This window comes from Rhinatrema bivittatum, chromosome 2, assembly GCF_901001135.1.
Source record: "Rhinatrema bivittatum chromosome 2, aRhiBiv1.1, whole genome shotgun sequence".
NCBI classification, from domain to species: domain Eukaryota; kingdom Metazoa; phylum Chordata; class Amphibia; order Gymnophiona; family Rhinatrematidae; genus Rhinatrema; species Rhinatrema bivittatum.
The window spans coordinates 778,135,614-778,152,434 of record NC_042616.1 but is presented as its reverse complement, the minus strand read 5'-3'; the positions used below and the strand labels follow the sequence as shown (position 1 = coordinate 778,152,434).

Genomic DNA, 16,821 nt, shown 5'->3' with positions numbered 1-16,821 from the left:
TATATATTTGTGTGTGCATATATACACACACAGATTGTTTATATTTTTGTATTAATACATCTATAATCTGAGGTAGAAATATAGTAGAGATGTAACTTAAAAATATTCAACATACTTTAACTGCTTCAATAACACAATATTCAGAACTATACATTTAAAGCAATTACATTAAAAAAGAATGAAATAAGAACTACAACATCAAACAAAAGGAATGCCACAGTAACACTCAGTCCTCCTGAATACCCATATAAAAGTTATCCTTTAAACAGAAAGCCACACTAAGCAGAGACACACAGAGTCATATTCTGTTTAATTATTTAATTCATTTTAGTCTGCTCTTTCAAAAAAGAAAAATCAGTTAAAGTGCAAAATCTTAAGCCAGTGCCCGCTGCCGGGGGAAAAAACCACACACACACACATAAGGCAGCATATCATGAAGCTCCTTAATCAAAATGGTCAATTTCCTGCTTTTGATAAACCTGAGATTGTTTATTCTCTGTCAGAATCAGCAAGTAGAGAAAGCATAGAGGGGCATGGTTTTGGGAACATTTTCCAACATTTCCGATGCTTCTACATCTATAGAAGGAATGTGTGGGTGTGAGGAGCGTATGTATAGGTGTAGTGTTGAGTGGAACTGTGTAGGGGAGTCTGTGTTTGTGGTGGGAGAATATGGTTTGGGGGGTCATACGGGTGTGTGCATGGTTGAACAGAGCTGCATTTAGTGTGGAGGTGGAGGCAGCTGGAGGGATAATGTGTGGAGTGTGGGCTGTGTTTTTGAATGGGTAGTGGGTTGCACAGGTACAAAGGGTTTATGAGGTGTTATGACTATATGGGAATATGGCTGTCTACATTGACTTTCAAACATATTGAGGAGGAGGAGGAATAGCCTAGTGGTTAGAGCATATTGAGGAGGAGAAGGAGTAGCCTAGTGGTTAGAGCAGTGGACTATGAACCAGGAGACCACAGTTCAAGCCCTGCTGTTGCTCCTTGTGACCTTGGGCAAGTCACAGGGCAAGTCACAGGTACAAAAACTTAGATTGTAAGCCCTCTGGGGATAGAGAAATACCTACGGTACCTGAATGTAAACCGGTGTGATATCTCAATTGAGATCAAATGTCAGTATATAAAAAAAAAAATTTGACTCCCTAAAAAGTCAGAATATTTATGCGGATTATAAATGACACACAGATTGTTCCAGACCATATGTTTATTGCAAATGAGTATGCTCTTAGAAAATTTTCAAAGTCACAGCTCATTATTTCTCTGCATTTCTTTTGTAAAATAAGATTAAAAACTGAAAAATGTTGCTTGCATAAGTATTCAACCCCTTCAGACTAGTACTTGATAGAACCACTTTTTGCTGCAATAACAGTTTGAAGTCTCTTGGGGTACGTTTCTTCCAGCATTGCACACTTGGGAGTGATTTTTACCCAGTCTTCCTGGCAGATTTGTTCCAGGTTGGTTGGACGATGCTTATGGACTGCAATTTTCAAATAGTGCCACAGATTCTCGATTGGACTGGGATCAGGACTTTGACCTGACCATTGTAGAACATTCACCTTTTGTTGTTCAACCAGTCCTGTGTTGCTTTGGCCTTGAGTTTGGGATCATTATCCTGCTGAAAGGTGAACTTTCTCCCAGATTTTAGTTGGGTTTTTTTTTTGTTTGTTTGTTTTACCAGACTGAAGCAGGTTTTCTTGAAGTATTGTATGTTGCCCCATCCATCTGTCCTTCAATTTTAACAAGATGTCCAGTCCCCGTTGAGGAAAAGTATCCCCATAACATGATGCTGCCACCCCCATACTTTGCTATTGGGATAGTGTTTGCTGAGGAATGGGCAGAGTTAGGTTTGTGACACATTTTGAATTTTGGCCAAATAAAACTCCATTTTTGTCTCTTCTGACCACAAAATCTTATCCTACGTTTTAGCTAGGTCACTTTGATGCTTTATGAAAAATTCCAAACATGCTTTGATGTGGTTTTTCTTCAGTAATGGCTTCCTTCTAGCCACTCTCCCTCGCAGGCCAGTTGTATGCAGAGCTCTTGATATGGTTGACTAGTGCACCTCCACTCTAGTCTCAGCCACTGAACTCTGTAGTTCCTTCAAAGTGATAGTTGGCCTCTGTGGCTTCCCTCACAAGTCTTCTTCTTGCTCTGATGTTGAGTTTTGAGGCCTTGTCTAGGTGGTATGATGCAGCTTTCATTTCTTAACAATTGATCCAACTGTGCTCACTAGGATATCCAAGCACTTCGATATTATTTTGTAGCCTTTTCCTATCTTTTGCATGTGTATAACTATCTTTAATTTCCTTCGAATGCTCTTTGGTCTTCATTTTCACAACTTTCCTTCAGATTCATAGTCTGACAGGACTGGCATTAGGGGATCTTTGACTTTTTTTTTTTTTTTTTTTTTAAATGATTCACAGATAGAGGCCAATTGTAAGCCAAATGTTAGGGCAATATCTTTTATCTGTGTAAACTTGGAGTTTACACAGCACAGGGGTTGAATACTCATGCAAGCAGCGTTTTTCAGTTTTTAATGGAGAAATTACTTACCTGATAATTTTGTTTTCCTTAGTAGACAGATGGGCTCAGGACCAATGGGTATAGTGTACTCCTGATAGCAGTTGGAGACGGATCAGATTTCAATCTGAAGTCAGCCCTATTACATATACCCCTGCAGGAAGTGCAGCTCTTCAGTATTCTCCTCGAAAAGCATTGTGGATATATGTATGACTGAATAATTTGAATAACTTAATTAACTTTATAACTTGGGTAACTTAATTAATTTGAACCGGTTGAATTGGTTACAGCTGGAGACCGCCAGTGCCCTCAACCAAGAAATGTCGACACCCGGTAGAATGGGTATCCTAGCTGAAGGAAAGCTTGGCTTACCCGTGAATCACTCGCTCTCGGTGATATGACGCGAGAATTCCATGAGTAACGGCAGCCGTGGGTGGGATGCTGAGTCCATATGTCTACACTAAGGAAAACGAAATTAACAGATAAGTAATTTTTCCATTTCCTAGCGTGTAGCAGATGGACTCAGGACCAATGGGATGTATAAAAGCTACTCCCGAACTGGGTGGGAGGCTGCCCATGACCCACTTAGTACTGCCCTTGCAAATGCTGTGTCCTCCCGAGCCTGAACATCCAGGCGGTAAAGCCTGGAGAAGATGTGGATGGAGGACCATGTCGCCGCCCTGCAGATCTCGGCGGGTGACAGCATCTTGGTTTCCGCCTAGGACACTGCCTGGGCTCTAGTAGAATGGGCCTTGATTTGTAAAGGCGGTGGCTTGCCTGCTTCTATGTAGGCCGCCTTGATGACTTCTTTGATCCAGCAGGCTATGGTTGCTCACGAGGCTGCTTCCCCTTGCTTCTTCCCACTGTGAAGGACGAATAGATGGTCTGTCTATCGTATGGATTCCGACCTTTCCGGGTATCGGACTAGGAGTCTGCCAACGTTGAGATGGCGTAGACTTCGAGCCTCTTCCGAATTCTTATGCTCATCTGGCGATGGTAGCAAGATGGTTTGGATGAGATGGAAGTGAGACACCGCTTTGGGGAGGAACGACGGAACCGTGCGTAACTGGATGGTTCCCGGGGTGAGTCTGAGGACAGTGCTTGTAGCTCGGATATACGACGGGCCGAACAGACTGCCAGCAGGACGGCTGTCTTTAATGTTAATAGTCAGAGAGACAGGCCGCAGAGAGGTCTGAAGGAGGTTCCTGCTAGGAAATCTAGGACCAGGTTGAGGTTCCAAAGAGGTACCGGCCACTTTAGGGGTGATCGGATCTGCTCGACTCCTTTCAGAAAGCGGGAGACATCCGGGTGAGAGGCTATGTTGCCGCTCTCGCTCTTGGTTCCGTAGCATGACAATGCGACCACCTGTACCTTGATGGAATTGAGACACAATCCCTTCTGTAGGCCATTCTGCAGGAATTCCAAAACTGCAGGATTTTTGACTGTGCATGGTATGATGTCGTGGTCCTTGCACCAGGCTTCGAATACTCTCCAAATCCTCATGTATGTTAGGGATGTGGAGAACTTGCGTGCTAGGCGTAGGGTGTCAATTACTGCCCCCGAGTATCCGCTCTTCCTCAGGCGAGTCCTCTCAATGGCCAGACCGTAAGAGAGAATCAAGCTGGATCCTCGTGAAGGATTGGTCCTTGTTAGAGCAGGTCTTTGTGTGGAGGTAGAGGAAGGGGGCTCCCTGTCAGCAGTCTTCACATGTCTGCGTACCATGATCTTCTTGGTCAGTCCAGGGCCACTAGAATTACTGGACCCCTGTGGTGTTCTATCTTGTGGATGATTGCGCCCAATAGGGGCCACGGCGGGAAGGCGTATAACAGAGTCTCCTGTGGCCAGGTCTCTACCAGGGTATCTATTCCCTGGGACTGGGGTACCCGCCTGTGGCTGAAGAAACTGAGCACTTGGGCATTGGATCGGTTTGCCAGGAGGTCCATGGTTGGTGTTCCCCAACGGTTTACTATCAATTGGAATGCTGTGGTCAAAAGCCTCCATTCTCCTGGGTCTAGACTTTCTCTGCTGAGGTAATCCGCAGTGACGTTGTCTTTCCCGGCGATGTGGACGGCCAAGATCTCTTGAAGATTCGCTTCCGCCCATGACATTAGGAGGTCTATTTCCAGAGACACCTGTTGGCTTCTGGTTCCTCCCTGACGGTTGATGTAGGCCACAGTTGTGGTGTTGTCAGACATTACTCTGACCGCTTTGTCTCGGAGTCTGTGACCGAACCGTAGGCAGGCTAGTCTGACTGCCCGGGCCTCTAGGCGATTGATGTTCCACCCTGACTCTGCTTTGTTCCATTGCCCTTGGGCGGTTAGCTCAGGCAGTGTGCTCCCCATCCTCGTAGGCTGGCGTCCATGGTGAGCAGGATCCAGGATGGTGAGGATAGTCTCGCTCCCTGGCTCAGATGGTCTTCTTGTAGCCACCATCGTAGTTGGGTCCGGACTTTGTCCGTGAGCTGAAGGCGTATGGTGTTGTTCTGGGACAGTGGATTCCATCGTGATAGTAGTGAGTGCTGTAGGGGTCTCATATGAGCTCTTGCCCATGGCACTACTTCCAGTGTGGATGCCATGAGGCCAAGGACCTGTAGGTAGCCCCATACTGTGGGGCAAAGCTCGCTCAACAGGGCTCGCAACTGGGTCATCAATTTCAATCTCCTTGTCGGTGTCAGGGTGCCCTTGTCTTGTTTGGTGTCGAACTGGACTCCCAAGTATTCTAAAGATTGGGAGGGCTGCAGGCAGCTCTTGTTTGTGTTGACCACCCACCCGAGGCTCTCCAGTAGAGTTTTGACTCTGTTGGCCGCCTGGTGGCTCTCCTCTGGGGATTTCACCTTGATCAGCCAATCGTCTAGGTAAGGGTGTACGCGGATTCCTTCCTTCCTTAGTGTTGCTGCCACCACCACCACTATGATCTTGGTGAACGTCCGGGGTGCTGTGGCTAACCCGAATGGTAGTGCACAGAACTGATCGTGACGGTCCAGGATCATGAAGCGTAGAAAACGCTGATGCTTTTGATGGATCGGAATGTGTAGGTAGGTTTCAGACAGATCCAGGGATGTAAGGAACTCTCCCGGTTGTATCGCCCTTATTACAGAGCATAGGGTTTCCATGCGGAAGCGAGGAATCTTCAGGTGACGGTTGACCGACTTGAGATCCAGGATGGGCCTGAACATTCCTTCTTTCTTGGGAACGATAAAATAGATGGAATAACGTCCAGTATTTACTTGTTGCGGAGGCACCGGTGTTATAGCCTCTAAGGCTAGTAAATCTGGTCAGTGTAGCTTCCACTGCCATCCTCTTAGAAGGGTCGTGGCAGGGGGATTCCACAAACCTGTCCGGAGGGAGGTGGTGGAAGTCCACGTAATACCCCTCTCGAATGATGGCTAGGACCCAACTTGTCCAAAGTTATCTTGACCAATCCTTGGGAGAATAGGGCAAGCCTGCCCCCCTATGGCTACCGCCTTTGGATGGGTCGGCTGATTTTCATTGTAGGATGCGGCTGGGGCCTGGACCCGAACTGGCTCCCCCTTTTGTTGTGCTAGCATGGGATTGGCTCCGGCCTGCGGGGCGGGTCGTTTCATATATGCTTCTATATGGGTTGAAGCGCTGTGATCCTCTGCCCCTGGAAGTTCGGGGGAAGGGTCGCTGGATTCTCTTATTCCTGTCCTCCGGTAGCCGCGGCAGTGGGGACTCGCCCCATTTGTTGGCTAGTTTCTCTAGTTTGCTTCCGAACAGGAGGGTTCCCTTGAAGGGCATCCTTGTGAGTCTCCTTTTGGAAGATGCGTCGGCCGACCAGTTTCGGAGCCAAAGTTGTCTTCTGGCTGCCACGGCGGATGACATTCCTCTAGCTGCGGTACGCACCAGATCCGAAGCGGCATCCACGAGGAATGATACTGCTGGTTCCAGGGCTTCCCCAGGAATGTTGTTCCTGGTCTGTGATAAGCAGGCGCGTGTCACCACGGCACAGCAGGCCGCGATCTGTAGAGACATAGAGACGTCAAAGGAATGTTTGAGGATAGATTCCATTCGTCTGTCTTGAGCATCCTTGAGTGCTGCTCCTCCTTCCACTGGGATAGTAGTGCGCTTCGAAACCGCGCAGACCATGGCATCCACTCTCGGACATGCCAGGAGATCTTTGGCAGCTGGGTCCAGAGGGTACATGGCTGCCAGAGCCCGCCCCCCCTTTGAACGTAGTTTCCGGGGCATCCCATTCCAGGTCAACTAGTTGCTGGACAGCTTCTAATAGTGGGAAATGATGGGAGGTCTGATGGAGTCCCTTTAGTAGGGGGTTCGTCTTAGGTTCCCCTGAGGTGCTTGTGCCCAGGATAGCAAGCTTTTTTAAACTGTGTGTGACCAGGTCTGGAAGCTCAACCTTGGTGAAGAAGCGTCTCATGGTTTGGGTTCAGTGGGACTCTGTCCCCGGAGGGAGTTCTCCTTCCTCCAGGGGTTCTGAATCCTCATCCGAGTTGTCCCTGCCCCCGAAGGTGGGGCCCGAGATGTTGAGGTCCTCTGGTGGAGCTTGTGGCCGTATTATAGGAGACCCAGTTGCATGTGGACGAAGGTATGCAGACCTTTGAAGAATTCCACCCAGGAAATAGATGCTGGGTCTAGACTAAGGGGTGCCGTGTCCCTGGGGAGTCCCGTTTGAGGGGGGGTCCCGTTGTGCAATGATAGGTCCGGCGTACTGTTCAAGAGGCTGGAACCCGGTACCGACTGGGGAGGGCCATGAGTTGGATCCCCTAGGGCCTCCATGCACTGTATACATAAGGCCGTGGCTTCCTCATGCTGTGCAGCTCTAATGTGGCATGCTGGGCAAAGGCCCTGAGCCTTGAGTTTCTTTTTCGGTGGTGCCATGGTTTGTGCGCGTAAAATACAGTTGTGCACTCCAGTGTGTCGAATTTGTGCGTGTAGGTTTGGTGCGCGCTCAGGGAGATGTGCGCGCTGTTGTGCACATAGATAGAAGTTATGCGCCCAGCACAATAAGCGCGTGGCTATGTGCGTCGCTTGTGCGCACGGTACTTGGGCGCACGATGTTGTGCACAAGGTATTTGTGCACACGGCTCGCGTCTGTGCACACGGATCGGAACGGCGGACAGGGCGGCGAACAGATCAAAATGATGATGGCGACCACGCGGACAATATGGCGACCACCTTGGAGGGTCTCCACATGGGAGGACCTTCGGATCTGACCGGGGTCTAGCCCTGCTAGGGCAGATCAACCCGGTGGCACTGGTCCCCGGCTGGCGACCTGTGCGACTCCTCGAGCTTCGGAGGCCGGAGACTTTGAAATAGATTTCTACCTTACCTTGTCTCGGCGCTTCCCGGTCTCGTTCCGGGCGGTCTCTGGCTGCGGGGAGAGAGGGAAAATACCTTCACCGCCGCACTCAAGGTTGCACTCGCTGCCTCTCAGCCTCACCCGATGTCGGGGGCTAGGTCCCCACCGAGGGTTGGCCGCCAGACCGAGGTTTACCTCTGAGGGATTGCGGAAATCACCTCGGGAATTCTCAACTGGGGGAGGGACCCAATGGGTGTCACCGCAGGAGAGCGGGACTCGTCTGTAGAGGTAAGATTTCTTCTTATTTTGGTTTTCTTAGAGTAATTTTACCAAACGCTGTGCGAGCGTGCATAGAGTCCCTAACTGCTATGGAGACGGAAAATACTGAAGAGCTGCACTTCCTGCAGGGGTATATGTACAAGGGCTGACGTCAGATTGAAATCTGATCTGTCTCCAACTGCTATCAGGAGTACAATATACCCATTGGTCTGAGTCCATCTGCTACACGCTAGGAAATTTTATTTTACAAAAAATGCAGAGAAATAATGAATTGTGATCTTTAAAATGTACTTTAAGAGCATGCTGGTTTACAATAAACTTACTCTCTGGAACAGTCTGCTTAAGTATAATCCACCCCAGTGACATAGCTACTTTTATTCAGGCCCACCAAAACCTTTTGCAGGACACGGCAGCCAATAGAAAGCAGGCAGCATCGGCAATGCAGAGAGCAGCACTATCAGTAAGGGTGCACTATTCTACTCAGAAACAACGGTTACCCAAGTTGTGCTGTGTAGAGACCATGTCAAGAGCCCTTAAACCTGCAAATGGAGCAAGTTTGGGCAGCCAGGGCTGCACCGCCCAAGAGGAGTCTGTGCGCACTGTGCAGAACGCATGTTTGTGTTGTAGAGGTCAGAGAGGAGCACGTAGGCAGCCCAGCAGACTGTACAGTCTGCTGGACGCAGCACTCTGGCTGCCTTATTGTGCACCCAACACTACAGAGAGGAAGCTTTTATTATTCAGCAGGGCTGAATGCTAAGGGGGTAAAGCACACATCTGGCACTGCTGGCAGTAATGAAAGAGGTACTTTTCTGAAGCCAGATGGAGGAGGGAGAGAGGAGAATGTGTGTGAAGGGGCAAGAGATTAGCTGGGAGGTGAGGGGAAATGAGTGTGAGGGGACAGAGAGCTGGGCTGGGAGGGGGATGGGACTTGAGCCAGGTTTGCCAGCTGTACGGATTTTCTCTGGATAATACAGAATTTTAAGGTACTGCCCGGAAGCTAGACGGAGGGCTAAAATATCCAGAAATTGTCCGGATTTTAACCCTCCAGTCAAGCACAGCTACGTTTTTATGTGCATCGTCTTCCCCAGACTGAAGATGCTGTTGCCCAAAATGTCAAAACTTTTTTCAGCCTCTGCATTTATCCCCACTTTACATAAAAAAACATCATGACAGCCAGACATTTTGAAAATAATAGAGTTGAAACTAGTTCAAACAGCAGTAAAACATACTGAAGCTGACATTTCCTCAGAATGAATCAGATATACTCATAAAAATACATCCAGAGAGCACAAGCCAGTTTACTTTGTTTAGGAGAGGTAATAAAGTGCCAAGGGTAAATATCCTGAACTTCTCTTTCAGAAGATATTTGTTCAAAGGTTGTAGAACCTTCCCCACCCCATCTCCTGCAGCGAGACAAGTTCAACCACTTTGGCTTGTACGGCGCAGCAGTTACAAACCAAACAGCGGTGGTAAGACTGCACAGTGTTTCCAGGGTGGCCCTGGGAGAAACCTGAACGGACCAGCAGTTGCAACCCTAACAGCAGAAGCCAGATCACCACTGACACAAAGTAAAATCAATCTAAGACATGAACAGCTTTCCAATCGCCTATAAACATAATGTAGGTTAGAAGACACAGTAGATTTTGCAGCTTACATAAAGTTCTTCCTCGTCTTTCAGCCCTTCTTTCCGTAGTGCAGGTCGCTCAAGAGGTCGCAATCTGCTGCTGTCCCAATATATCCATTCATCGTAGCGATGACTCCAGCGCTCAAAGTGAACCAGCATCTTACCCTCTTCGTAGTCTATCTTCTCAATCCTTGATGGATACCTGATGCAAATAGAAACTGGAGGTGAACAAACATCTGTAGGAATCAAAAAAGTAACTACCAATTATAAAGAATACATTTCAAGTAAACTAATTTTTTGATCATAAACAGATCATCATCTATTCTTCACAGACTGTTAAGTATGGCACTCAAACTATTTAAAGGTTACAATCATTTCCCTATCTGTAGAATATCCTTAGCTGAACTGAAAGAATTTAGCATGAACATTACAATTGCCAAATGACTTATTGCTCTACACGTCATGCAGTATCACCTGCTGTAGTACTGGGTGAGGAAAAGGGTGTAGGTGGGAGAAGGATGGCAATGGAGAAAAATAGGTATTGCTATAAAAGTGATGAGAAATACTCCAGCACCAATAATGATTCTTAACCTGCATCCTGCTTGCAAGCACCAACACAAGCTTCATCCTGTTCACAACCTCTCTAGCATACAAATGATAGGTCAATATAAGGGAAGGAAGTATCCAAACCAATGAAAAAATATCTATGCCATGCAGCCAGCTCACAATTACTGGGGCACCCACTGAGATTATTCATCTGGTTACACTGTGCAGTCTAGCTATTGTTGAGAACATAAGATTTGCCATACTGGGTCAGACCAAAAATCCATCAAGCCTAGTATCCTGTTTCCAACAGTGGCCAATCCAGGTCAGAATTACGTGGCAGGATCCCAAAGGGTCGATATATTCCAAGCTGCTTCACTAAAGAATGTGGAGGGTAGGAGAATGAAAGTACAGGGTAATGCAGATGAGAATGAATTTACTCAATCCTACATTTAAGAAGTAATATCTCAAAGAGATAGTAACTCAATAATATACCTGGACTTGACCAACATTACTCAAATAATGATTTCATTTATTAAATTGTAACCGAACTTTATTGACGATATCCTACATTTACTTACCTTAGTCTATGTGCCTATTTGTAAACCGTTGCGATGGTATATAACTTAGCGAAGGTATAGAAAAGTTTTTAAATAAATAAAATAAATTCTACCATAATAATTGTTTATGAATTTTTTCTCCAGAAATTTGTTCAAACCTTTTATAAAAAGAATTGGGGTGTGAGCTATAGGTTCACAAGAGTAGAGATACACAAAACATAGAATAGGACATTAGAAAAGGATCATACGGCTGCTCATCTATAGTCTGCCCAATTTCATTCCTGGAGCAATGCCATAGACCCCAGCTGATCTCTGGTGCACTCTAACATCTTCACAACAAGGCGTCCTCTGTACTTATCCCATGCTTTGTTGAAATTTGTTACAGATTTTGCAACCGCCTCCTCACCTGAGATGCTTTCCGTGGGGAAAAAAAAAAATGTTCCATTTTCTTTTTATCTCCACTTCCATATATCAATATAATTTGCTACAAGTGTGTGCAAGCTCCAAAAATCATATTTTTGCCACATATTGATGTTTCCCAGTCACAAATGTGCCTTAGCATTAATTTGAGAACAAAAAGAAAAATGATTTGTCATGGGACGCAAAGATGGCAATTTTCTGCACATTTTTCACACGTACAGACGTGTATATGCACTAAACATGGACTTTAGAGTACTGCCCAACTTCTGTGAAAAGTATGCAAGTAGTTGATCTGCAGCTGAGAAATGATGCATTCCTGATGGCAGGGGGAATGCCTTTTTTGATCATTTTTGACTAGTAGTAAAATTTAATGTGGACAAGTGCAAAGTAATGCACATAGGGAAAAAATCTCAATTACAAGTACATGATGCTGGGTTCTACATTAGGAATCCCTACCAAGAAAAGGACCTCTGAGTCCATGTGGACAATACCTTAAGATTTTTGGCGATGGCGGTCAAAAAGGCAAATAGAATGTTAGAAATTATTTGAAAAGGAACAGAAAACTGAAAAAATTGCAGTGCCTTTGTATAGATCCATGATGCAACTACACCTTGAAGTATTGTGCGGAGTTTTGATCGCCCCATCTCAAAAAACAAAACAAAACATAAGACATAGAAAAGGTGAAGAGAAAGGTGACAAAAATAATAAAAGGATGGAAAACCTCCCTTATGGAAAAAGGCTGAAACATATTAGGATTCTTTTGCTTGGAGAAGAGGCAACAGAGGGGATACGATTGAGATTTATAAAATCATGAATGGGATGGAACAGGTAAATAGGAAACATTTATTTACCTTTTAAAATAACATTAGGACAAGGGAACTCTCTTTGAAACTAGCAACCAGCAGATTTAAAACAAATCATAGGAAGTACTTTTTCCACTAAGCGCACAATCAAGCTATGGAATCTGTTGACAGAAAGCAACTAACATAGTGGGTTTCAAAACAGGGCTGAACAAGTTTCTGAAGGAAAAGTCCATAAACAGTTATTAGCCAGGTAGACTTAGGAAACCATCGTTCATATCTGGGAGTGAAATCAATCAACTGGGTACTTGTATCCTTGTCTGGTCACTGTTAGGAGACAGGATGTTGGGCTTGATGGACCTTGGACTGATCCAGCATGTCATTTCTTAAGTTCTTACATATAAACAGCAAATGTTGCTTACCTGATGTAACAGGTGTTCTCACAGGACAGCAGGATGTTAGTCCTCACAAATGGGTGACATCGAGGATGGAGCCTACCACGGAAAACTTCTGTCAAAGTTTAAACAGAACTTTGACTGGCCCCTACTGGGCATGCCCAGCAAGGCACTGACCCTGCAGCCAGCAGGGGTCTCCCTTCAGTCTGATTTTCAAAGCTACAGGCAGTGCCTAGAAAGTAAGAATAAAACGAACCCAACACCGCGGGGAGGCGGGCGGGTTTCGTGAGGACTAACATCCTGCTGTCCTGTGAGAACACCTGTTACATCAGGTAAGCAACATTTGCTTTCTCACAGGACAAGCAGGATGGTTGTCCTCACAAATGGGTGAGTACCGAGCTGAGGATGTCCCGACTTGCACCAAATGTACCCAACGGTGTGCAGCAGGCACAATAAGTGAGGAGAAATTTGGGAAAGGGCATCCGCACCCAACCGGGTAGGTGGAAGGGTGTTGGTACATCAGGTTGGAAAAAGGTTACGCAAGACAGACTGGCCGAAGATGGAGTCCTGTCTTCCAGCCTTGTCCAAACAATAATGGGCTGCAAAGGTATGGAGAGAACTCCAGGTTGCAGCTTTGCAGATGTCAGGAAGCGGCACCGATCGAAGGTGTGCCACTGACGTCGCCATGGCCCTCACAGAGTGTGCTTTAACACGGTCTTGAAAAGGAATGCCAGCTTGCTCATAGCAAAAAGAAATGCAGTCCGCCAACCAGGAAGAAAGAGCCTGCTTACCCACAGGTTGTCCCAACTTATTAGGATGGAAAGAGACGAATAATTGAGTGCTCTTCCTATGGGAAACTGTACGGTCTAGGTAAAAAGCTAGAGCTCGTTTACAGTCCAGGGTATGCAGGGTCTGCTCTCCAGAGTTGGAGTGGGGCCTGGGAAAAAAGATAGGTAGTATGATGGATTGATTGATATGAAACTCAGAAACTACCTTAGGTAAAAATTTAGGGTGAGTGCGGAGTACCGCGCGGTCCTGCAGGAGCTTAGTGTAAGGCGGATAGGTAACTAGGGCCTGTAATTCACTAACCCTGCGAGCTGAAGTAATAGCCAAAAGGAATAACACTTTCCAAGTGAGATATTTAAAGTCACAGGAGTGCAGAGGTTCGAAAGGAGGTTTCATAAGACGACCAAGAACCAGGTTAAGGTCCCAGGATGGGGCCGGAGGACGCAAGGGCGGCTTTAGATGGAGCAAGCCTTTAAGAAAGCGTGTTACTAGGGGTTGTACTGAAATAGGATTACCCCCAATACCCTTATGGAAGGCGGCTACCGCACTGACATGCATTCTGATAGAAGAGGTTTTAAGACCTGATTCAGAGAGATGCCATAAATAGTCCAAGAATTTGGAGATTGGACAGGAAAGGGGATCAAGGGACTGAGAAGTGCACCATGATGTGTACCTTTTCCATTTGTATGAGTAAGACTTTCTTGTGGAAGGCTTTCGTGAAGCTATCAGGACCCGAGAAACGGAATCTGAAAGGTTGAAAGGCTGAAGGACTAACCTTTCAACATCCATGCCGTCAGGGACAAGACTTGGAGGTTGGGATGGAGGAGGCATCCGTCGTTTTGAGTGAGCAGATGCGGGTCCTTTCCCAGAGGAATGTGCCTGCGGATGGAGAGATCCTGGAGTATTGGAAACCATACTTGGCGTGGCCAGTAAGGTGCTATCAGGATCATGGTTCCTCCGTCCTGGCGTAGCTTCACGATAGTCTTTGACACAAGAGGGAGTGGAGGGAATGCATAGAGCAGACCGGTTGTCCACTTGAGGGAGAATGCATCCCTCGGCCGAGAGTGCTGGCTCCGAATGAGAGAGCAGTAATCGTCCACTTTGTGGTTCTGAGGGGACGCAAAGAGGTCTATGCGGGGAGAACCCCACTTGAGAAACAGAGAGGTCGCTACCAGAGGATCGAGTGACCACTCGTGTGGTTGGAAGACACGGCTCAGCTGGTCTGCCAATACATTGTCTACTCCCGGCAGGTAAGTGGCCCTGAGGTACATGGAGTGGGAGAGGGCTTCCGCCCAGATCTGCGCAGCTTCCTGACACAGAAGGAAGGAGCCTGTGCCTCCCTGCTTGTTTATGTACCACATGGCCACTTGGTTGTCCGTCTGGATTAAGATTATCTGATGAAAGAGATGATCTTTGAAAGTGCGGAGCGCATAGCGGATTGCTCGAAGTTCCAGGAAATTGATCTGGTGTTCGGCTTCCTCTTTGGACCATAACCCTTGGGTTTGAAAGTCGTCCACATGGGCTCCCCAACCGATGTGAGAAGCGTCGGTGGTTAGGATTACTTGCGGATCCGGTGGAAGAAAGGGTAAGCCCTGAAGGAGGTTGACCTGAGTCGTCCACCAGGTTAAGGATAGGCGCAGCGCTTGTGTGACTGTGACTATGGAGGACAGAGGCTGAAAAGCTTGAATCCATTGGTGTCGTAGAGTCCATTGTGTTACTCTCATGGCTAGTCGGGTCATGGGAGTGACTTGAACCGAGGATGCCATGTGCCCTAGGAGAATGAGGAACTGGCGAGCCGTGGCAGTGTTCTGAGACTGGAGCTGGCGAGCCAGGGACATTAGGGTGTGGACCCTCTGAAGAGGAAGGTAAGCCTTTGCCTGTAAGGTGTCCAAGTCTGCCCCAATGAAGGATAAGGTTTGAGACGGGACTAAGCAAGATTTCTCGTAATTGACAAGAAACCCTAAGGAAAGGAGTGTTTGAATTGTCAATTTTAGGGAGGATTGAGCTGTCTGTTGGGTGGAGGCCCTGATTAGCCAATCGTCCAGGTAGGGGTAGACGTGGACACCTTCCTTCCTTAGGAATGCTGCTACCACTACGAGACATTTGGTAAAGACTCGTGGGGCAGAAGCCAGACCGAAAGGTAGGACACGGTATTGATAATGGTCGTGGCCTACTAGAAACCGCAGATATTTGCGATGGGATTGTGTGATCGCAATGTGGGTATAAGCGTCCTTGAGGTCGAGAGAGCACAGCCAATCCCCTCTTTGTAGCAGAGGGAGCAGCGCGCCTAGGGTTACCATTTTGAACTTCTCTTTTTGAAGGTATTTGTTGAGGGCTCGAAGGTCCAAAATGGGACGTAGTCCCCCTGATTTCTTTGGTATTAGGAAGTATCTGGAATAGAATCCCTTGCCTCGTTGAGAGGGAGGAACGGGTTCTATAGCATTTGATTGCAGAAGAAGGGATACTTCCTGTTGTAATTGAGCCAAATGGGTGGATAGACTCCACGCTTGAAGAGGCGGGGAGTCTGCCGGAAGAGTTATGAAGTTGAGGTGGTAACCCTGTGCGATAATTGTTAGCACCCACTGATCTGAGGTGATCTGCAACCAAGGTTGTAGAAAATGGTACAGTCGACCTCCTACAGGGATGTCCGGAAGAGGGGTTTGGCATGTGTTCCCTACAGGGGAGTCAAAGGCCAGCCGCAGGCCCAGGAGGAGGGGCTACAGTAGGCCTTTGTTTCCTAGGCTGACGCGGCTGAGGCCTAGTAGAGGATCGAGCTGGACGAGGCCTGGCCGATGGAGGGTAATAACGGCGTGGTCGAAAGAATGACTTCTTAGAGTCTTTCTTTTGCGGTTGCTTGGAGGTCAGCTCAGGTGGGACAGATGAGAGTTGTTTCAACGTCTCATGGTGTCTTTTAACTCCGCCACAATCTGCTGAATTTGCTCTCCAAACAAATTATCGCCTAAGCAGGGTAAATCAGCAAGACGATCCTGAACCTCTGGGCGAAGGTTGGATGATTTTAACCAAGCCCAACGTCTGGCTGAGATGGCTGTGGCTGAAACTTTTGTGGAAGCATCGAATATGTCGTAGGCAGTCCTAATCTCGTGCTTCCCTGCCTCAAATCCCTTGTGAGGAAGGGCTTGAAGCTGCGGTTGGTATTGGTCTGGCAACGTGTCAGCATAATCTTGCATCTGCTTAAGGATGGCTCTGTTGTACTGAGTCATGTAAAGTTGATATGAAGCTATGCGTGAAATCAACATAGCTCCATGATAGACTTTCCGTCCAACACTATCTAGGAACTTGTTGTCCCTGGTAGGTGGGGTAGAAGAGTGTGGCTTAAGACGCTTGGCCTTCTTCTGCGCGGACTCAACCACAACAGAGCGATGATCCAGTTGAGGTTTTTGGAAACCTGGTGCTGACTGGACAAGGTAGGTGGAGTCAGCTTTTTTGTTAACTGGGGACACTGATGAAGGAGATTCCCAGTTTTTCTTGAGCAGATCCAAAAACACCTGGTGTATAGGGATGGAAGCGATGATTTTTGGAGCATCCAGAAATTGAAGGAGTTCCATCATCTGGTGTCTGTCATCAGCTTCAGATTGTAGTTGAAAGGGTACAAC

At 47.1% G+C, this 16,821-nt stretch overlaps 1 protein-coding gene across 3 annotated transcripts in view; it reads right to left on the bottom strand.

Moving 5' to 3' along the window:
• Positions 1–16,821, bottom strand: part of PHF20L1 (PHD finger protein 20 like 1) — a 375,592-nt gene that overhangs the window by 293,805 nt on the left and 64,966 nt on the right. For all 3 annotated transcript variants that reach the window (XM_029592049.1, XM_029592050.1, XM_029592048.1), the window contains exon 3: positions 9,734–9,905. In XM_029592049.1, the coding sequence (XP_029447909.1) occupies positions 9,734–9,905 (172 nt within the window). The remainder of the gene's footprint in view (positions 1–9,733; positions 9,906–16,821) is intronic.